Source organism: Gigantopelta aegis, chromosome 8 (assembly GCF_016097555.1).
Source record: "Gigantopelta aegis isolate Gae_Host chromosome 8, Gae_host_genome, whole genome shotgun sequence".
NCBI lineage: Eukaryota > Metazoa > Mollusca > Gastropoda > Neomphalida > Peltospiridae > Gigantopelta > Gigantopelta aegis.
This window is the reverse complement of record NC_054706.1, coordinates 21441961-21467548: the sequence shown is the minus strand read 5'-3', so window position 1 is coordinate 21467548 and position 25588 is coordinate 21441961. Positions and strand designations below refer to the sequence as shown.

The 25588-nt window shown below is 37.4% G+C and overlaps 1 protein-coding gene across 1 annotated transcript in view; it reads left to right on the top strand.

Moving 5' to 3' along the window:
- Nucleotides 1–25588, top strand: part of LOC121379543 (neuronal acetylcholine receptor subunit alpha-2-like) — a 61126-nt gene that overhangs the window by 30326 nt on the left and 5212 nt on the right. Inside the window, exons 4-6 of the mRNA XM_041508186.1 lie at nt 1256–1710; nt 21342–21428; nt 25049–25167. Coding sequence (XP_041364120.1) covers nt 1256–1710; nt 21342–21428; nt 25049–25167 — 661 coding nt within the window. The remainder of the gene's footprint in view (nt 1–1255; nt 1711–21341; nt 21429–25048; nt 25168–25588) is intronic.

The following is a 25588-nucleotide window of genomic DNA, read 5'->3' as shown; positions in this document are numbered from 1 at the left end:
TGCACCATTTTAAAACTATGCTATGTATCAAAATAGCATCAGTTCACATCGTAATAAAATAAATAGGTTGTGTGTAAAACGTTCTATTTTCTATATTGCATACCTTTTCCGTATTCTAAATGTGGAACATTGTTTTGTCGTTTCTAATCACAACGGTATTTAAACGTCGATGTATTAGGCAAAAATAGCCCATGAACTTTGTTGAAAACGTACCATCCATATTTGTAGTTCTACAACGGACATGAGAAGAAATAAAAAATACATTCAAAATATTTTTATACTGGGTATTTTTGGTAGGCAGTAAATAAACCGAAAGTTGTATGCAACGGTTAGAGTTATTGTGTGTCTTATAGCAATCTCACATATGCGATAGTAATAACAACTGAAAAGTTGGTGGTGCATTTTTCAGTAAAGTTCAGTATATACTGAAATAAAGTGATGATTCCATTAAACAAACAATTAGGAGGTGCGTTTTCAGTTTAGCTTATACTGAAACGAAATGACGATTCCATTTTAAAACAAACAATTGGGAGCTGCGTTTGCAGTTCAGTATATTAGCGTCAGTCGGGTGTAGTACGGGGTATACTAGACGAGCATGATTTTGTGGCGCCAGTGTCGCTTGGAATGCTCAGCTACTTAACACTTAATTAGTATCTTTGATATGTATTCCTCAAGTTCGTCACCATTCATCAGCGACTGTGTACAATGCAAGTAAACACTATTTTTATAAGGCGGTTTCGATGTTGCCTGGTGGGTAATGTTAGGACGAAGTCACGTTTTGGCTCACTTCGCCCATTGGAGTGAGTACTGTATATACTAAAATGTAATGATGATTCCATTAAAGAGACATTCCTGAGTTTGCTGCATTGTATTTCCGACTAATAAAATATTTCTATTATTAAACTTGCATATTAAATATATTTTCTTGTTTAGAATATCAGTGTCTGTATATTCAATGTGTTTTTGGGGTCGTTTTAATATTTGTATGAAGCCCAAACTGGATTTTGTCATTAAATAATTTCGTACTACGAAAAAACATATTTTAGGAAATAAAGTGAAATTTAACCTAGTACAAATATTAGAACGATCAGAAACACGTCTAATATACAGCCACTAATATTTTAGGCAGAAAAATATATTTGATATGTAATTACAATCATTAAAAAGTTTTTGTTAGTCGAAAACATTTTAAAAATTGCAGCAAACTCAGGAATGTCCCTTTAAAAAAGCAGTCTTTTCTGTCTTTTTCTTGCAGTGCCGATGACCGTCTCCGCGAACAGCGTGACGCCCTCGTGGTGGTGTACTCCAACGGACAGCTGCTGTGGATGCCCCAGGCCATCCTCCGGAGCTCCTGCTCCTTCGACACGCTCTACTTCCCGTTCGATGAGCAGACGTGCTCGCTCAAGTTCGGCTCCTGGTCGTACAACGGCTTCAAGCTGGATATCCACTTCCTCCCCGACGAGAACGCCATGAACTTGAATGAGTACATCCAGAGCAACGAGTGGGACATCGTCGAGAATGTTGGCGTGCGCAACGTCAAGCGCTACACGTGCTGCCCCGAGCCCTACCCCGACATCACGTTCAAGCTGAGAATCAAGAGGAAGGTGGCCTTCTACACGTTCATCCTGATCATGCCCTGCGCCTTGCTGTCTCTGCTGACCCTGGTCATCTTCTGGGTGCCCCCAGAGTCGCCGGCTAAGCTGATTTTAGGTAGGTTAGAACAGAATCATAATGCCACGTACATCATCATCTTGTCATGCGATTTGCTGTCTTTCTTGACTTTAGTGATATTCTAGGCGACCCTAAAGTCGCCGGCAAAGTTGATTCTCTAAATATGTTAGAACAGAATCATAATTTCACGTTCATCCTGATCACACCCTGCGCCTTGCTGTCTCTGATGACTCTAGTGATATTATGGGTTCCACCAGAGTCGCCGGTAGGTATCTTAGAACAGAATCATGTTTTTTTAGTATTACACGTTCATTCTGATCACGCCCTGTGCGTTACTGTCTTTGCTGACCCTGGTCATCTTTTGGGTTCCGCTAGAGTCGCCGGCTAAGCTGATTTTAGGTATGTTAGAACAGAATTATAATGTCACGTTCATCATTATCTTTGTCATGCGCATTACTGTCTCCGCTGTCCCTGGTCATATTTTGGGTGTCCCAGGATCGTACGCTAAGCTGATTCTAGGTATGTTAGAACAGAATCATAATTTCACGTTCATCGTGATTTTGTCGTGTGCGTCACTGTCTCTGCTGTCATCTTCTGGGAGCCAACAGAGTCGCTGGCTAAACTGATGCTAGGTATGTTAGAACAGAATCATAATTTCACGTTCATCATGATTTTGTCGTGTGCGTTACTGTCTCTGCTGTCATCTTCTGGGTGCCAACAGAGTCGCCGGCTAAGCTGATTCTAGGTGTCTTAGAGTAGAATCATAATTTCACCTTCATCCTGACCTTGCCGTGTACCTTGCTGTCTCTGCCGACGCTAGTGATCTTCTGAATACCCCCAAGTTGATACTATTTGATTTAGTAGAATCATAATCTCACAATCATAGTTTATAACGTGCAATAATATTATACCACAAGACCGCACTATAAATGAGTGCAATAAATACCATGGGAAAACAACTGGTATGCAGTTCTGTATTTATTACATACGGCCTTTCTATATTATTGTCACGGGGATCCAGTAATACCCGTAACTGAATAAAACACGATTATCCAAATATCTCTCCTAACTGTATATCTATTAGATCTCTCTGTAACGGGCATTTATACCCGAGTGGCTCGTCTCTAGGTATAATCAGAGATAAGATCTTATATAAAGTATATAATATAGCACTTTTAGTTCACTAGAAAACACAACAAAAACACAATACACTTTGGAATCTGTATTAACCTACGCTGACAAATGTACAGCCGCAGTAGTTAATTAATAACAACAATAATAACAACCCAGAACTGATCACTTAATTAGTTAATCTCTAGGTGTCTAGTTTACACAATATTCTAATCACTTCACCGTGACACAACACCCACACGTGTGATAATTGAGAAACGCTTCCAGGGGAACTTAATTAATAAAGGAATTACAACTATTCCTAACTGGTTAATTTTTAATTAACCCTTACCTACTCATTCAGTAACCTTGTAATACAAAATTAATACTGGTACCTATCACAATAAAGACAATAACCTACAGTTTACCTAGGTCCTCTAGGATGACTGGTTAAGCTTTAATAATTTAGAACAGTGAGCCTACAGTTTACTGCGTCAGATTACCGGCAGCACCGTCTAAATAATAAGGCATAATACAGTATTAAAATATTTAGAGTCACATCAATCACATCAAGGTTATACAACAGAGCAGAAATAATATTTACCAAGTCAAACGGACGCGTTCCCTGGAAGCCTTCCAATATGTTTCTCCCCCATATCTCTAAAACCCTAGCTATTTATCATAAAACCGGAATATCGCCTGGGGGTACAACGCGGTCCTCTCCCTATAAAGTGATATTTCCACAGCGACCAAGCTGGCATATTTTTCTCAGATGGACAGACTTGATGACGCCTAGTCGCCAAAATCACGGTCGTAAAAACCGCACTCGCGGAGGTATTACGTAACTACTGGCCACATGGCCTCCACACCTGGACTGGGTGTGTATTAGGCACAGCTCGACCACGGTCGCGCGGAAGTATTACGTAACAAAGTGCCCACCTGGGCTTAAGTGCATATTGAGACTGCACACAGCCCTCTAAATCAATTAATATCGCCACAGTCGAAAAGAAATAGAGCACGTCCCGTCACACACCCCAACATCAAAAAGGATATTTCCTCTACTCTAGGAATAGGGAAATATACTACATTAAAACAAAAGGTGCGTTAACCGATGCATCCGGGCATTTATAACACATGTAATAAGGTGACTACCAGTAATCACACTGAGTCTCTGAGTCCCTGGTATACAAATAAAATATATAAAAACAAAACAGAAATCAAGAATGTCAACACATTATCATAACGTTCAACTTCGGGACAGGGCATCAGCGATTACATTGGATGTGCCCTTGATATGTTCAATGGTAATTGGGAATTCTTGCAGAAGAAGACTCCATCTCAAAACTCTCTGGTTGGTGGCTTTCATTCTGTGAATGAAGGTAAGCGGATTATGATCAGTAAAGACCACCACTTGATGCACTGCCGATTTCACGTAGCTCTGAAAATGCTTCAGAGCTTGTACCATGGCGAAAGCTTCCTTCTCTATAGTGGAATAGTTCACCTGGTGTTTGTCCTCCCCCTATCAAGTAATATTTCCACATTGACCAAGCCGGCATATTTTTCTTAGATGCTTCAAACTTCATATTTGAGGATGAACGTATTTTTCTAGGAATAAGAGTTGCAGTTGCTTTAACTCTGTATTTGAGGGTGAATCTATTTTGTTTGAATAAAAGTTGAAATTGTTTTAACTCCATATTTGATGGTGATCTTATTTTGTTAGAAATAAAGAGTTTCTGGGGGGGGGGGTTATTCCATAATTGAGGTTGCATCTCAAACTCAGCCATGGAAATGTTTAATTTCCTACGAGACAACCATTCGGATGTTTACCATAGAGCTGGGTTCCGCTACGGACAAAGAGCAAAATGCATTGGTACAAAAATGACTGCACAAAATGATTGGATAAACTGACGTGTTGCTCACAGCAGTGTTTAATGTACAGACCTGATAATTGACATGTTTTAATTCATTACACCAGTACTAAGTAAATGTGACAATAGGAGTGTGACATAATGGGGCCTGGCGCTATGGCTTCCTTGATTAACAACGCGTGCTTCCGTTCTACTTCGCTGGAGCTATTGGACACATTGCTAATGGCAAACCTAATGCGCGCATAGCATCGCTTCTAATGGCGCTTTTAATTCATTAGACATTTTGTTTTTTAAATGCTGTAGAAAACAACAAGCATCAAGATGGATTAAGACGGAAAATACACACCACTGAGTGGCAGGTTTCTTTTCTTTAGTGAGCTGAATGTTTTGGTTACTGATGCCCTTGATTTGTTTTGTCGTCTCCAGAGGAAACAGATCAGTAAATGAACTACGTGAGCAGAACAGTCACCTGTCAAGATTTAAAAAAACAAACACATTTAATATATTTTAGACGTCATCATCTGTGTGTGACAGTGGGATTTAAAATTTAATTGGTTGAAAGGTCTCAATGCACAGATGCTATTTGCAACTGAAACTTTACTTAATTTGCTCTACTTCGAAAATGCATTGCTAATAAATATAAAAAAACGGTTCTCGTTGGCACTAATGGCATAATTATGTCGTTTCGATAACGTTTTATATCTTTCTTAATTTTTATTTATGTTTCAGGTGGTGGTGGTTTTTCGGGTGGGGTGTGTGTTGTAGGTTTTGTTTTAGGGTGTGTGTGTGTGTGTGTGTGTGTGTGTGTGTGTGTATCTGCATGTGTATGTGTGCATGTGTGTGTGTGTGTGTGTGTGTGTGTGTGTGTGCATGTGTGTGTGTGTGTGTGTGTGTGTGTGTGCCTGTGTGTGTGTACGCGCGTGTGCGTGTGCGTGTGTGTGTGTGTTTGGCTTGGCTTGGTTTGGTTTTGTTGCTCTAGTTGAAATAATTGGTCTCTTGACCACATTTCGCTACAATAGCTGTTCTTATGGGTGGTGCGGAAACCCATTTATATTCGAAACCATTTCCACATTTCCATATATTAAAAACTAAAGTCACGGGAATGAATGAATGATTAATTAATGTTTAATGTGCTGGGGTGTCGTTAAACATTAATTTATTCATTCATTCATTCATTCATTCATTCATCCATTCACTTATTCATCCATTCCCAATATTACAAAATCTCATGGGCATATTCCAGGTAAAAAGAAAATGCAAGTAACTTTATTTGTTCGCCAATTGTTTGAAGTGAATATATGAAGAACTCCGAGTTAACAGCGAACTGTGTAGTGAGACCTAAAGAAAGCAATTTGGTGAAGCCATTGCCGGTGACACCTCGGAGGAACAAAAACAGTTTCAAAGACACCTTGCCATGAATTCGAAAAATGTACAATTAATGGTTCTGACAGTTATCGTTACCAGCCTGTGTCATGGGAAATTCGTTGCTTTCGAAAACAAGAAAAAAAAACTGTTAGGAAGTAATGGATCTTGCACAGGGAGTGATATGAAATGCATTAAAGAATAACCGAATAATTGTATGCTTAACGATCATGCAGAACAAGGCAATTCAACAAAAGGAAATGGGCATTTGTTTGATGACACAGGCATCTGTGGTGAAGTGGTTAAGCAGCCATCGGACTTAAGGCTGGTAGGTACCGGATTCGTCTCCCGGTACCGGTTCCCACTCAGTGGATAGGTGTAACACCAGAAAAGAAAGGAAATGTTTTATCTAACGACGCACTCAACACATTTTATTTACAGTTATATGGTGTCAGACATATGGTTACGGACCACACAGATATTGAGAGACGAAACCCGCTGTCGCCACTTCATGGGCTACTCAATTAGCAGCAAGGGATCTTTTACATGCACCATCCCACAGACAGGGTAGTACATACTACGGCCTTTCATATACCAATCGTGGTGCACTGGCTGGAACGAGAAATAGCCCAATGGGCCCACCGACGGGGATCGACCCCACACCGACAGCGCATCGAGCGAACGCTGTACCACTGGGCTACGTCTCTCCCCTACATTTGTTTGATGACACAGGCATCGGTCGTGAAGTGGTTAAGCAGCCATCGGACTTAGGGCTGGTAGGTACTGGGTTCGCCTCCCGGTACCGGTTCCCACTCAGTGGTTAGGTGTGTGTTAGGGCCATACCATCCGGGGTGGGGGAGGGTGGCCAGAGGGGGCAGCAGTCCCCCTAAGAATTTCACTTTTTTCTTTTCTTCTTTTTTAACCCCAGAAAATAGCATACACACCTCAGGGTTTAATTGTATAATGTTTCATTTGCCTATGGTAGTGCCCCCCCCCCCCCCCCCCCCCCCCCCGGATTTTGATCAGGGTACGGCCCTGAACACCAATACACCGATCTCTCTCTCTCTTACTAATCACTGACAACTAATCACTAACCAACTATCCCGGAAAGGCAGCCCAGACAACTGAAGCGCGCGTGCGTGCATGTGTGTGTGTGTGTGTGTGTGTGTGTGTGTGTGCGTGCTCAGGACAGCGTGCTTTAACCTTAATTGGTTCTAAGCACAAATATAAATATAAATGAAATGAGTGTTTGGTGACACCTTAGCGCATGTTCAAACTACAGCTGTAACATATTGTTATTTTCTATTTCTATTTTATTGTATTTACGGTAATTTCTTTCTATATGAATTTGAATTTTATTCCAAGAAAACATTAAACAATATGGGTGATCACATGACTTATTTAACTATAAACGTAGTCTGTTTTATAATATTATTGCTTGTTATTGATATTAGTTAAAAGAACACACCAAACCCCAAGTGGGGGCGAACTGGTATGGGGCGAAGTGACCTGGGAACTGACTGGGGCGAACAGGCTTGGGGGCGAAACGTCAGGCATTCTGTCTGGAGAATACGAGCAGAAACTTGCTGTCGCCACAAAGGCTAGTCTTACCGAATGGCGGCAAGGCATCTTTTACACGCACTTTCCCATAGATGGTACAAGTCGTAAGGTAGCTATGCACTTAAGTTGATCCTAGCGCTGAAATCGCGTCATGGAACCTCAAGTAGGCGCTTGACATCCGAGCTACCCCCATAATCTCATCCCAGCAATCCATCGAATGTAACATATTGATTTAAAACGTGGGTGTACACAATTAAATATTTTAAATTCTGATGATAGAATAAACAAAAACCCACGAAATATAATCTAAAAGTTTAATCAAAACGTTCTAAATAAAAGTCTGATGTTCTGAGCCATCATTTGTTAAAGGTGTCACGACAGAGGCTATGGGCCTCGATGGTGTCGTGGTTAGTCCATACGACCTACAGTTTGGTAGGTACGGGGTTCGCTACCCGGTACCAGCTCCCTACCCAGAGCGAGTTTTAACGGTTAGGTGTCAGACCACTACACCCTCTTCTCTCACACTAACCACTAACACCTAACAACTGGCCCTCTGTCCTGGACAGACAGCTCAGATAGCTGAGGTATGTACCTGTGACAGCGTGCTTGGACCGTAATTGGATATAAGCACAAAAATAAGTTGAAATGAAATTAAATGAAATTAAGTAAGCCTATCTAGAGATTACCATATATGTATGTTTCGTGCCAGACCCACACATCCCAAACACATGCATACACCTGCGAGTGCTGGGCTCCTGGCATAATCGTAATGCACGCAAATAAGTGTTGTGAAGAGGATGGGAAACACACACACACACACACACACATATATATATATATATATATATATATATATATATATATATATATATATATATATATATATATATGTGTGTGTGTGTGTGTGTGTGTGTGTGTATGTGTATGTGTATGTGTGTGTGTATATATATATATATATGTGTGTGTGTGTGTGTGTGTGTGTGTGTGTGTGTGTGTGTGTATGTGTATGTGTGTATGTGTATGTGTATGTGTATGTGTATATATATATATATATACATACATACATACATACATACATACATACATACATACATACATACATACATACATATACATATATATATATATATATATATATATATATATATGTATCTTATGAACTGCATGTAATACAACTTTTTAAAAAAAAGAGAGAAAAAAAAAGGTTGTGCATGCATGTTTGTAAACAGCCGGAAATCTATCGAAGAAAATCCATTGTAACGTCGTCTTCTAGCTTCGTGCACTAATCAAATCGTTTCTAAAGTTTAAAAAAACACACCATTGTTTTCAATAGTTATCATAGTTATCAGCCAAGATCTACAAAACTGCTCACGAACTGGGAATATCCTTTTGATCATGCTTCGCGATATGTGTTACTGCACGATTATTCATAATCACGAATGTTGTGTGGTAAAATTCAACTGATTGTGTTTCTGTCTGCTTTCTATGTCGGCATTGCCTCAAACCACAATTAACTGCGGTTGCTGACCAGATACATTGTTCAGTCTTGTAAACATTCCATACAGATATGTGTTTACAACAACATACATGTACTGTTAAAAAAATTAACAGATTAAAAATTAACAAAATGCTTTAAATATTGTATATTTAAGAAATTATTTTACAACAATAAGTGCCTACAAACTGCTATGATTTCCTTCAATTTGGTTGTTCTTAATATTTTGAGGAGGGGTTATATAAAACAGCGACATGAATCATAAAGTTAATAAAATCTAGGGCACATTTCACCGGCTATTCACCTAAAACAAATCTCCATTTGCATGTCAACTACAGTTTGTATACCAAGTCTCCGCAAAAGTTGAAAAAAACTCCAACAATAACATTACTAACTGATAATCTGCCTTGTGTTGAAGAAAACTCCAACAATAACATTAGTAACTGATAATCTACCTTGTGTTTAAGAAAACTCCATCAATAACATTAGTAACTGATAATCTACCCTGTGTTGAAGAAAACTCCAACAATAACATTAGTAACTGATAATCTACCCTGTGTTGAAGAAAACTCCAACAATAACATTAGTAACTGATAATCTACCTTGTGTTTAAGAAAACTCCATCAATAACATTAGTAACTGATAATCTACCCTGTGTTGAAGAAAACTCCAACAATAACATTAGTAACTGATAATCTGCCTTGTGTTGAAGAAAACTCCAACAATAACATTAGTAACTGATAATCTAAACTGTGTTAAAGAAAAAAACCCAGCAATAACATTAGTAACTGATAATCTGCCTTGTGTTCAAGAAAACTCCAACAATAATATTAGTAACTGATAATCTACCCTGTGTTGAAGAAAACTCCAACAATAACATTAGTAACTGATAATATGCTTTGTGTTGAAGAAAACTCCAACAATAACATCAGTAACTGATAATCTACCCTGTTTGAAGAAACCTCCAACAATAACATTAGTAACTGATAATCGACCCTGTGTTGAAGAAAACTCCAACAATAATATTAGTAACTGATAATCTGCCTTGTGTTGAAGAAAATTCCAACAATAACATTAGTAACTGATAATCTACCCTGTTTGAAGAAAACTCCAACAATAATATTAGTAACTGATAATCTGCCTTGTGTTGAAGAAAATTCCAACAATAACATTAGTAACTGATAATCTACCCTGTTTGAAGAAAACTCCAACAATAACATTAGTAACTGATAATCTGTCTTGTGTTGAAGAAAACTCCAACAATAATATTAGTAACTGATAATCTACCCTGTGTTGAAGAAAACTCCAACAATAACATTAGTAACTGATAATCCACCCTGTGTTGAAGAAAACTCCAACAATAACATTAGTAACTGATAATCTGCCTTGTGTTGAAGAAAACTCCGACAATAACATTAGTAACTGATAATCTACCTGTCACAAGTGATTAGATAACTAAAAGAAACAACACATAAAACCAATATAAGTTTGCTACATTTATTTACATCAGCAAATAATAATCATATACACTCACACATTTCAATCATTACCCAAACCATAGGCCTATTCATCATACATCAATGCACACTAACACAACCCCTCACACCCAAACCTTTCTCTCCATCACACATTTAACTAATTTCACCAGTCATCATCTTAGTACAGATGATCACCACACTACTCAATATTAATTACACACAAATACTACTCAATGTATTAAGTATATATCACATCACACATATAGCACCACGTAATATTTAAAATATTACGTATTCAAAATAAGATATCAGTGTCCACTTATGACTTCATATATCTTCATTAAACAGTTCTTTTATAACACCCAAAGTCACTTATTTATATTAACTAATTAAGCAGTATTGCACATACCACTTTCTTCCATTATCACCTATCACTGCTAATGTTTCAACACATACATGAGCACGTTGTTAACTAATACAATTATGAACTAATTGCACAACTCATCCTTCTCTTCACCTTCCGAATTCACCACACCTCCATTATTATACTTGCACAATATAATAATAATATTTAAAAAAAAACAATCCGTTGTTTTCTATGTTACCCGAACATGGCTAATAAATAGCCCACACATGGAACTTCATTTCCACATTACCACCACACTGCACTCTCTCGTGTACCACTCCTCCACGAATCACCACACCTCCACAAGCTCAACTCTCAGCCACATCTTCATCCAGGCAAGCCATCTCTATATCTTTGGATACGTCTTCACACAGGCAAGCCATCTCTACATCTCTCAGCAGACACTACTTCTGTACCATCTAGCACAGATACCTCTTACAGTGCTGTAACCAAGATACACTTAATTACTATGATGTAACACCTTATTATTCCATACACTTTATATACCAATAAACTTCATCGCTTTACTCAATGTCCACATTATACAAGTTATACTAAATATTCATTATCCACATCTTTATAAAATTAATATGTCATTACCATACTACTACACTTTAACATAATACAATTATGTTTTATAACCATCACAAAATAACAATACATACTAAATATCAAGTATTTAATTACTTACGGTTAAGCATTAACCCGAACTATAAACACCAAAGTCTTTCACAAACTTCTGTCCAACTTGCACAACTTTTGTTCACTATTATCTCTCAAAAATAAATCACACTGCCCCAAACAATAACTAAGTCATCTCTTTTATTCACACAGTCAGCTTTTCAGTTACCATCCACTCACTCCTGCTACAAGCTATAACAATATAAATTCCTACCTTGCCTAATTAATCCCATACCAAGAAACCTTTAGTTTCACGATCCAAGCTATGACTAATCTATTCCATTTCTCTCAATTGTACAACCTGTATTACCGTATAATTGATAATAAGTATTATACTATAAACTTCATATGTACAACTAAAAATACCACATGTGTACTAATAAACATAGTATAGTAAATCTACAAATAATTACTTTCAAATCACATTCTGCTCTGATTACCCTTGACTTGTGACATATCCCCCCACTTAAAATTTTAATTTTCCAAAACAAATTAAAATCACAAGAATAATAATCACAAGTCACAGTACGTCAAAGTTAATCTGTAACATCCTAACAACTATACTGCAATGAGTCTACTACTCATCTGTACTGTCTCCACATCTGCTTAAAAGATCTGCACACCAGTTATCCCTACCATGGATACTCTTACATACAAACCTGTATGGTTGTAATGCCAGTGCCCATCTCATCACCCTAGCATTGTCAAATCTCGTCTGGTGTAACCATACCAACGACTGGTGGTCAGTTTCTAATATAAAGTCTGTCCCGTACACATACTGTGTAAACTTACCTATGGCCCACACAATAGCCAAACATTCTTTCTCTATTGTTGCATATCTGGTCTCTCTCTCCTTTAACTTCCGACTAACATATAATACAGGAAATAACTCACCTTCGCTCTTGCATTAATACTGCACCTAATCCGTTACCTGATGCATCTGTTCTAATAGTGAATCGTTCTCCTAGTTTAGGCAGTTTTAAAACTGGTGCACTAGACATCTTTTCTTTTAACTTCTCAAACGCTGCTGTCGTAGTCTCTGTCCATTGCAACACTTTGCTCTGACTGTTCTTGGTCATATTTGTTAGTGGAGCAGCAATTTCTGAAAAATTCTCAATAAACTTTCTATAGTAACCTATAAGTCCCAGAAATTATCTCAACTCTTTTTTGTTCTGTGGTTTCGATACTGCCATGATTTTCTTCAACTTTTTGTCTTCTGGTCCAATCTCACCATTTCCCACCATATGGCCTAAAAACTCTAAAGTCTTGAATCCTATATAACATTTACTTGGTTTTGCAGTTAACTTTCCATTTCTCAATCTGTCCAACACTGTCTCAACCAGCTTTAGATGTTCTTCCCATGTTTCAGTATAAATTAAAATGTCATCAATGTAATTTCTTACATTACCCAAATCTTTCAGTAATGTCCTCATCATCCTTGAGAATACCGCTGGAGCACTAACAATCCCGAATGGCATCACCTTCCATCTGTACAGACCATTTGGAGTAATAAATGTTGTTGCATCTCTTGAACTTTCATCAACTGGAATCTGCCAGTACCCCTTACAAAGATCAATTTTCGTGAAGAATTTCGCTCCTGAAATTTTACTAAGTAATTCATCAATATTTGGAATTGGCTCTGCATCATATACAACAATTTGATTCAATCTCCTATAATCAGTACAAAACCTGTATGTCCCTTCTTTCTTTCTAACCAGCACTATAGGACTAGCATATGCCGAATTTGTTTTCTCAATCACATCCATTTCTAACATTTGATCAACTTCTTCTTTCACTACATTTGTCAAGCTAAACGGTATTGGATATGGTTTTAGTCTAACAGGTTCTTCAGACGTTAACTCAAGTTTGAATGTTTCCAAATCTGTTCGTCCTGGTTTATCTGATAACACATCATCATATTTTCGTAACACACTTTTCATATCCTGGGTTTGTTTTACATCTAAATCTCTTGAAAGGTCACATCTTTCCCATGTCTCTGTCTTAACTAGCGATGGTAACACAATATTCAACTTTTCTTCCAGCTTTTCTACACATTTCTCTTCAATCAGTTCTTCCTCTACTACTGCTACACAAACTGTTTCTACCTTTTCTCCTTCGTCTTCTTTCTCTCTATCCACATATTTCTTTAGCATGTTTACATGAAAGGTTTTCACTCTCCCATTATTCATCTTAATTCTGTTATCTAAACTACCCAGTTTCTCTACTATCCGATTTGGTCCCTGCCACATCATTTCTAACTTGTTCTTGTATTTGGGTAAAAGCAACAATACCTGATCACCTACTTTCAACTGTCGGTCCTTTGCCCTGGCGTTGAAGTAGCCTCTGTATCTAGTTGATGATTTCTCCAACTCATTGTGTGCCAGCATACAAGTTTCTTCTAATCTCTCTTTAAGATCAATAACATATTGATATGTCGTTTTCACTTCTGAATCTGTAGTCTCATCTGTCCACAATTCCTTCAGAATCTGCATAGGTCCTCGAACTGTTCTACCATATAACAATTCAAAGGGAGAAAACCCTAAACTATCTTGTGGTACTTCCCTATAAGCAAATAATAATGGTGCTATATAGCGGTCCCAATCCTTTGGTCTTTCAATACACATCTTTTTTAGCATAGATTTTAATGTCCCATTGAATCTCTCAACAAGGCCATTACACACGGGATGGTAAGGTGTAGTGGTTAACTGCTTCAACGACAACAATCTACATACCTCCTTCATCATTTCTGAAGTAAACTGAGTTCCTCGGTCTGTGAGAATCTGTTTCGGTATTCCAACTCTTCCAAATACTCCCAGTAATGCTTCTGCTACAGTCCTAGTGTCAATATTCTTCAAAGCCACTGCCTCTGGGTACCTAGTTGCAAAATCCACAATAACCAAAATATATCTATTCTTTTTATCAGTCATTGGATCCATGGGTCCAACTAAATCAACTGCTATCCGTTCAAATGGCACATCAATTACTGGTATCTTTCCTAACAAAGCTTTCCCTACTCTACCTTTCGGAATTGTTCTCTGGCATACATCACATGATTGACAAAATCTGCGAATATCCCCTTGTAAACCAGGCCAATAAAAATGACGTTGTACTCTGTTTATCGTTTTCTGTGTTGCCATGTGTCCTGCCAAAACTGTTTCATGTGCAACTCTCATTACTTTAACTCTGAACTTCGTTGGTACTACTAGCTGATCAAATAACTTTCCATGTACAACATTAGGTGATTGTGACTTTCATTTAAGCAACTCATTCTCAATAACAAATTTTGAATAATTGTTTCCTTTTAAAGTTTCTTCTCCTGCTTCTGCTAATTTAAATAACTTTTCCAAACCTTCATCTTTCTGCTGTTCAATTCGGATTCGTTCTGAGTCCACACCATCAATATGTATGGTTGGTGTAATCAATGGCTGCATCTTCAGATCCCTCTTCTTCACTTGGGCTCGTGTCTCCATAATTCCTATCGTCTGTGCTACATCTTTCGTCGTGGCATCTGTGGCTCCTATCACATTTCCAATCACAATATCATAAATAGGATTCTCTAACATCATAGCTTTGACTTTCCCTACAAAATATGGTGTTTTAATATATGTCTCACACCATGGTGCCTCTTTCACTTCGCCATCTAACGTCACATAACTTCCTACCTCTCCTGTCATGTCACATTCAGGCACTAAAGACTTCCTGATCACTACAGTAGAACATCCTGTGTCTCTAATTATGGTTGTATCCCTTCCTAAGCTTGTTCCTACAAACACATTCATATTGCTATCATCTCTGTTCTCTAGTCTATCTTTTTTCATAGGAACCATGCATGCAATAATTCCTTTTTCGTGCATCTTTCCTTTCGAATTTCTCCTGTTTGGACATTCTCTAGCCAGATGACCCTTTCTATCGCAAACAAAACATTTGGGTGCCCATGATCGATGGAATTCATTACTTCTTTGTGAATGATCACTCTTACCCAATCCTCTACCAAATCCTGGGTATCCTCCTTCCCCGTCTCGTAATCCTCCTGAATTATCTTTTTCTTCTTGCTTTCGGCTGTGAAATGCTCCTCTTCTGGCCTCTACAAATGTCTCTGCTAATTTCGCCATCTTATCTGCACTTTCCGGTATTCTCTCTTTTAAATATAATGTTAATTCATTACTTGCAACATTTAAGAGCTGTTCCCGCAATAACAAATCTAACAGTCCATTGTAATCCTGATTAATCCCACTCAAGTCAATCCATCTATCAACATATCCTGTTATTCTACTCAAAAATTGTGTGTATGTTTCTCCTACTTCTATTTTCGCTGTCCTAAACTTTTCCCTAAATCCCTCTTGAGTCAAGTCATACCTGTGCAACAAAGCATTCTTTAATTTACCATAATCCATTGCATCCTCACTACTTAGCCTTACATAGACATTCCTAGCTTTGCCCGTCAATAAAGTTCCTAAATGAATTGCCCAGTCCATCTTAGGCGACTTCTTTGCTACAGACATCCTCTCAAAGCTTGTCAAGTATGCATCCATGTCGTCTTTCCCATCCTGAAATACATGCATTCTAATTTTGACTCCATGAATACCTGAATCATCATTTGGCGTAAGATTACCACTACCTCTCTTACTTTTCTCATGATCCATCTCCAGTTGAAATGCTCTTTCACGTTCCTTATCCAGTCTCTCAAGTTCCTTTTCCCTAGCATTTGCCTCAGCCAGCTCCTTAGCAGCGTCTCTTTCTCTAGCTCGCTCTTCTCTATCAAGTTTCACCTGTTCTCTCCATTCATCCATCTGCTACTTAACAAATTTCTGCAGATCTGCTTTCTCCAGTCCTAAAGTCTTTCCTATCTCTATAAATTTCTCAAACTCCATACTGAATACAAGAATAAGAAACCACAATAGAAATATAACAATACTTACCTTCATTACCTATACTAACATGCAAAGAACAAATTATTAAAACACTTATATACGTACCTATTCTCACATAACACTAGGTCATCACTGTTCACAATTATTAAGTTATACTTACCATATACTTACCTTAGTTTTCTTAACATCCCTTACACCAAAACACCCATGGTGTAGATAACAGTGTACTAATCTTTCAAGTTGCACTATCCAACCCTTGTACCCGTAATAACTACTTTAAACTAAATGCATGTACATACACAAAATTCTAACACCTAATTTTGCTTCCTTTAGCACTAATCATGTGACTTCAAAATGACAACAAACTTGTCGAACTTTCATTTGCCCTGCATCTCCACCAAATTTGTCACAAGTGATTAGATAACTAAAAGAAACAACACATAAAACCAATATAAGTTTGCTACATTTATTTACATCAGCAAATAATAATCATATACACTCACACATTTCAATCATTACCCAAACCATAGGCCTATTCATCATACATCAATGCACACTAACACAACCCCTCACACCCAAACCTTTCTCTCCATCACACATTTAACTAATTTCACCAGTCATCATCTTAGTACAGATGATCACCACACTACTCAATATTAATTACACACAAATACTACTCAATGTATTAAGTATATATCACATCACACATATAGTACCACGTAATATTTAAAATATTACGTATTCAAAATAAGATATCAGTGTCCACTTATGACTTCATATATCTTCATTAAACAGTTCTTTTATAACACCCAAAGTCACTTATTTATATTAACTAATTAAGCAGTATTGCACATACCACTTTCTTCCATTATCACCTATCACTGCTAATGTTTCAACACATACATGAGCACGTTGTTAACTAATACAATTATGAACTAATTGCACAACTCATCCTTCTCTTCACCTTCCGAATTCACCACACCTCCATTATTATACTTGCACAGTATAATAATAATATTTAAAAAAAACAATCCGTTGTTTTCTGTTACCCGAACATGGCTAATAAATAGCCCACACATAGAACTTCATTTCCACATTACCACCACACTGCACTCTTTCGTGTACCACTCCTCCACGAATCACCACACCTCCACAAGCTCAACTCTCAGCCACATCTTCATCCAGGCAAGCCATCTCTATATCTTTGGATACGTCTTCACACAGGCAAGCCATCTCTACATCTCTCAGCAGACACTACTTCTGTACCATCTAGCACAGATACCTCTTACAGTGCTGTAACCAAGATACACTTAATTACTATGATGTAACACCTTATTATTCCATACACTTTATATACCAATAAACTTCATCTCTTTACTCAATGTCCACATTATACAAGTTATACTAAATATTCATTATCCACATCTTTATAAAATTAATATGTCATTACCATACTACTACACTTTAACATAATACAATTATGTTTTATATCCATCACAAAATAACAATACATACTAAATATCAAGTATTTAATTACTTACGGTTAAGCATTAAACCGAACTATAAACACCAAAGTCTTTCACAAACTTCTGTCCAACTTGCACAACTCTTGTTCACTATTATCTCTCAAAAATAAATCACACTGCCCCAAACAATAACTAAGTCATTTCTTTTATTCACACAGTCAGTTTTTCAGTTACCATCCACTCACTCCTGCTACAAGCTATAACAATATAAATTCCTACCTTGCCTAATTAATCCCATACCAAGAAACCTTTAGTTTCACGATCCAAGCTATGACTAATCTATTCCATTTCTCTCAACTGTACAACCTGTATTACCGTATAATTGATAATAAGTATTATACTATAAACTTCATATGTACAACTAAAAATACCACATGTGTACTAATAAACATAGTATAGTAAATCTACAAATAATTACTTTCAAATCACATTCTGCTCTGATTACCCTTGACTTGTGACACTACCCTGTGTTGAAGAAAACTCCAACAATAACATTAGTAACTGATAATCTACCCTGTGTTGAAAAAAACTCCAACAATAACATTAGTAACTGATAATCTACCCTGTGTTGAAGAAAACTCCAACAATAACATTAGTAACTGATAATCCACCCTGTGTTGAAGAAAACTCCAACAATAACATTAGTAACTGATAATCTGCCTTGTGTTGAAGAAAACTCCAATTTTTCTTTGATTAACGATTATAATTGATGATATTATTATTAAGAGCTCGTTCACGATTACCGACATTTTAACAGGTTTACTTGTTTGCCACATTTCCCCTAAATAAAGTGTACATTACAAACGTCGATGTTAAGGGCAAATCTATTTTTTAAAATTCGTTTCAAAATAGTGAAATTGCCGATAACCGAGAATTATCCCCTTACAGCTGGTGGGTATTCTCTATATAGATGTTAGTGGCGTAATCTAGCCCCTTACAGCTGGTGGGTATTCTCTATATAGATGTCAGTGGCGTAATCTAGCCCCTTACAGCTGGTGGGTATTCTCTATATAGATGTCAGTGGCGTAATCTAGCCCCTTACAGCTGGTGGGTATTCTCTATATAGATGTCAGTGGCGTAATCTAGCCCCTTACAGCTGGTGGGCATTCTCTATATAGATGTCAGTCGTAATCTATACAGCTGGTGGGTATTCTCTATATAGATGTCAGTGGCGTAATCTAGCCCCTTACAGCTGGTGGGTATTCTCTATATAGATGTCAGTGGCGTAATCTAGCCCCTTACAGCTGGTGGGTATTCTCTATATAGATGTCAGTGGCGTAACCAGCATGAGGCAGACGAAGCGCTTGCCTCGTCTGGAATTTCACCAGATTTATTTTATTTTTCCCATTACACTGATATTTATTTTACAGGTCTGGGATTGCCTCGGCGTTTTTTCCTCTCTGGCTACACCCCAAGATGTTTCTTTAAACGTCGATAACTTTAACCCAAGTTAAACCAAATATACTGACTGTGTTGTGGATCTTTGAGGTCTGCGTGTCAAATCCGTCGTTGATTAAACTAAATGCAATTTGTTCATAATATTTTGTTATAGAATATAAAAAACCCCAATATAATGAAATTTCGAAATGGGATAAGTTTGTTTTAATCCATAGCTATCACCATTTCATAGCCTGGGAAAATGTGTTATGTTCAATCAACCAATAATAAATTACGTTTCACAACGAAGATAGATCGATCTTGATGACTGAAACACAATATATCCCAATAATTTAATAATGCACAAATATACCGACTAAATAAATTATATGTCATTTCGTCCTATTTCCATTTATAATTTGGTTTCTAAATGTATTGACGTTCTCTGTATTCTGATAAAACATGTAACTTTAAAAAAAAAAAACACGGCATTGATTGTGGTCACTGTAAATAAATGATGAATTCGAACTAAATAATATACATATTAATTATAATGTAAAAGATCATAAAACCTATCGGGGCTCAGTAGTTTAACAAATCAATGAGTGAATGCATTTATAACGACATCCCAACTCGAAAAATAGATCAGCTATTGGGTGTCAAACTAAGGTAACTGCGTAAATGAATTCATGATCAACATCAATATAAAAATTCAAGAGTTAGTAGTTCAAAAAAGGTAAATTGTATTTCCATTCAGGATTGAAGGCGCAGGCAGGGCGTTTTGACCCGTCCGGCAAACACTTTAGTTGGCATTAGAACTGAAATCACGGCTTCAGCTTGTACGTTATTAATTGTCTTTGTTCGTGCTAGTTTCTTGTTAAAGATGTATTTATTCATTAGAGACAAATCACCCGTCTGGCTGTCTTCTCTGAAAATACATTTATCATGAAATATATCGGTAGTTATATGCTATTCGCTATTCTCTAATTAAACGGCATTTAAGTTATAGGGAATACTAGTAAAACTACACATGTATATTATTATTGTAACTGTTAAGTTTATTAAGAATAATAAGTTCTTTGAGTGTCAGGGTCCAATAATGTTTCTCAAACTTCACTTTTTGTCTTTGATATAAAATATATGTAGTAGAAATATGTTTGCTACTTTCAAACTAATGTAATATACGCCATTATTTGTAGACTGAGGGGGTTTACCCATGTTGGTGTATTTTAAAATGTTTTAACGCTGGTAGTGAAGTAGTCTAACGCTGGTAGTGAAGTAGTCTAAGTATTCTAAGAGCAATAAACAACATGGAAAAGTCTCAAAATAAATAGTGTCTGTATATTGTTTTTATGTTCTTTTTTGTTGGGGGTTTTATTGGGGATTTGTTGTTGTTGGGTTTTTGTTGCTTGGGTTGGGTTTGTTTGTTTGTTTGTTTTTTTGTTTTTTGTTTTTTTTTGGGGGGTGGTGGTTGTGGTGTGGGGATTGTAGTTGTTTTTGGGGGTGTTTGGGTTTGTTTTTGTTATTTGTTCTTTCTTTCTTTTTTTTGGTGTGGGGCGGGGGGTGGTGGGGTGTGTGTCAAATTTGTTTAAATCAGTCCAACGTAACCTGAGTTTCGCCAACAGGTTCTTCACCGACATATTGATAGGGGTCGGGTTAGGGATATAGGGATGGGGCTATAATCGTCTGTCGGAAAAAAAACATTTGGGTACCCAAGAACAAATTGTCATCACGTTCTGTTATCATCGCCATTATCAACATCATCGCCTTCAACGTCATTGTCGTGATCATCATCATTATCATCAGACTCTTCACCATCATCACCATCATCAATAAAGTATTTAAAAACATACACAATACTTACCAAGATACGAGTTATATATAGAATGGACATAAACATTTTTCTTTCTTTATTTTCTTTTTACCTTTAAACCAGGTATGAACATATTCTTGGCCTTCTTTGTGCTGTTGCTGTTGTTGGCAGAGTCCACTCCTAAAGCCGCAGCGTCCATTCCGCTGATTGGTGAGTTTGCGATACTATTGTCTACGCGATGTATGGTGTTTTAACATTTCTCTTCTTATTACCAGGTATGAACATTTTCCTGGCGTTCTTTCTGCTTTTACTTCTACTGGCGGAGTCAACCCCTAAGTCGGCCTACTCCATACCGCTAATTGGTTAGTGGACCGTGGTAGTCGTGTTGGCACCCCTTTTGTAGTAATCACCCGTTTTAAGTAAGTAACCAAAAGGGGTGATATGACGTCATCGATAGATTTAACCCCCCGAAAAAGTACAAATGTAGTCGAGTGAGTATTTTGCTGTAATATAGGGTACCAGTGAATCAGGTATTGTCGAAATAGTCTTAATATAAAATGTTCTGAAAGTACCAGAAAGTTTTTGTTTAATGAGTACAATGTGGTTTTTATTTTTAATACCTATTACCAATAGATTAAATAAATAATTTTAGATAAAGATCCACAGAAATATATTTGAATATAACATCTACAAGGCATGATGGTACTCTGCTACTTTCTGCTGTAATAATTTTCTGGAATAGCTCTATGTTGGCCAGGCTGAAGTAATGCCACCACACATGTTAACTTTCTTAAAGCGGTGTGGGTAGTACAAATCGGGTGCAAACACTTAACGGTTGTTTTTCTTGTTTATTTTCTTGTATAAATTATTTCCTTTGGGTTATTGATGTCCTTTATAGCTGTAGCCGCGAAGTTATTTCACTAGTTCAGTTTCTTGTATACATTTAATTTAATATTTGGATTTTATGTTCTTTGCACAATGTCAAAAATATTCCTCAAATAACAGCTCCATTATCCTTTAGACTGAGGTCAATATGTAGCTTTGGTATGCATGTGGATACTTTATTAACGTGCCTATATCCAAAAGAGGTTTGGGTACGTCTATCCCATACCCAGTCTCTGACATGGCTAATGGCTGGGCGTCGGACAGAAGTTTGTTTTGTTTTCAAATTAATAACTGCAATTGGTTTTTCTTCTTTCTTTTTTTTTCTTTCTTTTTTGTATATCAGTAGCTGCACATTCAGTAATTGTTCGTTAAATAATATGCTTCATTATATTCGCTTAGCTCATATATTATTATTACCGTAGATGTAATGTCATCATTTCTATAGAATTCGAGGTCTATTTGATAAATTTTTATTGCCAAACATGGCACGTTTTGTCCATACAGAGATTTGTTCGTCCCAGCCAGGAAGGAAGGGAGGGAAATGTTTTATTTAACGACGCACTAAACACATTTTATTTACGGTTATATGGCAACCAGTGCCTCACGACTGGTATATCAAAGGTCGAGGTATGTGAAAGTGCATATGTATGATCCCTTGCTGTCAGAATTATCAAATGTTTGACATCCAACAGCCGATGACTGATTAACCAATGTGCTTTAGTGGCGTTGTTAAATAAAACATAATTTAATTTTCAGTTTACCGTACTCAACCCTTAAGTTTGTCATTTACATCGTAGTTGCCACCAATGTTAAAGCTCTTAGTGGCATATTATCTTAAAATGGGGCTGGATGTAGTTTATTGCTAGAGATCATGCTTGAGGTACGCTGGATTCCAGGATCTATAGTCCTCAGAGGATACAATGTTGTTATTGTTTTTTCTTGTCCCAACCAGCACCCAAAGACTGGTATATCAAAGACTGGTAGAATGTCTATGGGGAACTGCATATAAAAGTATACCTACTACCTTCCGATAGTCGTGAGTAACGTGTGTGGTGGCGACTGCGGATGAAAGAAATTTCAATGTCTAGAGCAAGTAATATCCATAAATTATAACGGACACCCAATTGCCGTAGTTTAAAATGTACTGAGTGCTCGTCAAACATGTTTTGTCTTACATTCTAAAAACAGTATTATAGTTACCACGCAAATGTTACCTAACTATACTGAACTCCATTGAAAACGCGCCTTTTAATTTTAATTTGTTATTGCTATCACATATGTGAAGTTGCTATAAAACTCACAATAACCATAACCACTGAATACAATTTGGAGGTTATCTATATACACTTGTACAAAATCAGTTAAATATTGGGGGGAGAGCTTAGTGAATTAGGTCCCAGATATGTCTGAATTCGTAATATCGTAATCCGTCAAGTTACACTTTACTTGTATACTTCTTGTTTAAATTATCGATTCTATGCAAAGCCAGTGCTTTCCTGGTCGGCATATTGTTTTTATTAGCACCACTCAATGTTTAGGTTGGACCGTATGTCACCATGGACTCGGTCTCCGATCTCATCGGGCGGGATTTGTGTCAGTCGGTAGACCGCTCGCTTGAGGTACATGAATCACAGGATCGAACCACATCAGCGGACCCATTGCGTTTATCTTTTCTCTCGTCCCAAGTAATGTTTCATGATGGACAGTGGTGAGTGCTGCTTTGTCTGTGGGAAAGGGTATAGTGAAGATCTCTTGATGTGAACGAAAAGGAAATGTTGCTTGTTTCATTGACATCTAACAGCTGATTTTTTTTGTTTAAGTTTGTTTTGTTTAACGACACCACTAGAGCACATTAATTTATTAATCATCAGCTATTGGATTTCAAACGTGTTAATTTTAACAGTCTTAGAAAGGAAACCCGCTACATTTTTTATATGCACCATCCCACCGCCCGATAGATAGCACATACCACGGCCTTTCATATACCAGTCGTGGTGCACTGGCTGGAACGAGAAATAGCTCTATGGGCCCACCGACGGGGATCGATCCCAGACCGACCGCGCATCAGGCGGACTCTTTACCACTGGGCTACGTCCCGCCCCATGATTATTTAATCAATGTCTTCTAGTGGTGTCGTTAAACAAAACACACTTTAACTTTTAACTAACCTTGCTAGCTCAGCTCAAAATGTATTTTATACAAAACAGAAAAGCTGTGTGCTATTAATGCTAGTCAGTGGTGTGTTATCTGTTTTATCGTTTGACTTTACAGACGTCAAGCAGGTGATGTTTCTACAATCTAATTAAAATTAGCTCCACTATTACATGTGGATCTAACACCAGCCAGTTGGAGCTCATGTCCACCAATCAAAACCTTACTTGCACAATCCTGCCAGTGATTTAAAAATAATTTGAAAACATTCCGAATTATCCTGAGGGTATACGACATGTTTCGTGTGAATTACGAATGCCTTAAAATATGTTTTATTTTATAAAATAAATAATTTGTAATGTAAAATTGAAGACTGATAACCCACCCCGTACGTATTGATATAGTTCGCTGTACTGCGGCCACTAAATTAGACTCGCCCGATATTTTTAGAATTTGTATGCTCCCAAATAACGTTATAAAAGGCGAAGTGTGATTGGTCAATATTTAAATTATTATTTACAGACGAAATGTTACCTGGACATTGGGGACTACGCAGTGTTGTTAGCAGTCCGATTAAAATTAGTTCTACTGGTCTAAATAAGGCATTCGTAATTCACATGAAACATATCGTATACCCTCAGAATAATTCGGAATGTTTTCAAATTATTTTTAAATCACTGGCAGGATTGTGCAAGTAAGGTTTTGATTGGTGGACATGAGCTCCAACTGGCTGGTGTTAGATCCACATGTAATAGTGGAGCTAATTTTAATTAGATTGATGTTTCAACTTTCAGGTGCTTACTTCTGTCTGAACATGGTCATGATAACGATGTCCACGGTGCTGTCGTGCATGGTAGCCAACATGTTCTTCCGTGGGGTCATGATCAACAGGGCGCCCAAGTGGATCAGGACGGTACTGGCTGCTATACGATTACTCGTAGTTTGTAGTTGACAACTGAATAGTGTTTTCAACAAATCCCACCTCCCTCCCCCCCCCCCCCCCACCTCTCTCTCTCTCTCTCTCTCTCTTCTCTCTCTCTCTCTCTCTCTCTCTCTCTCTCTCTCTCTCTCTCTCTCTCTCTCTCTCTCTCTCTCTCTCTCTCTCGTTGTCTGTCTCTTTCTCTTTCTCTCTCTTTGTCCCTCTTTCTTTTCTCACATACTTTTTGCATTTACCATAGTTTGACACCCAATAGTCGAGCTGCGGTGTCGTTAAACATCTATTCTATTCTATTCTATTCTCTTCTCTCACTTTGTCTTGTTCTCATGCAGCTGTTACCAATGGGAAATATCAATGTAGGCAGCGTGCATCCAATCCCCTCCGTGTCTCTCTCTCT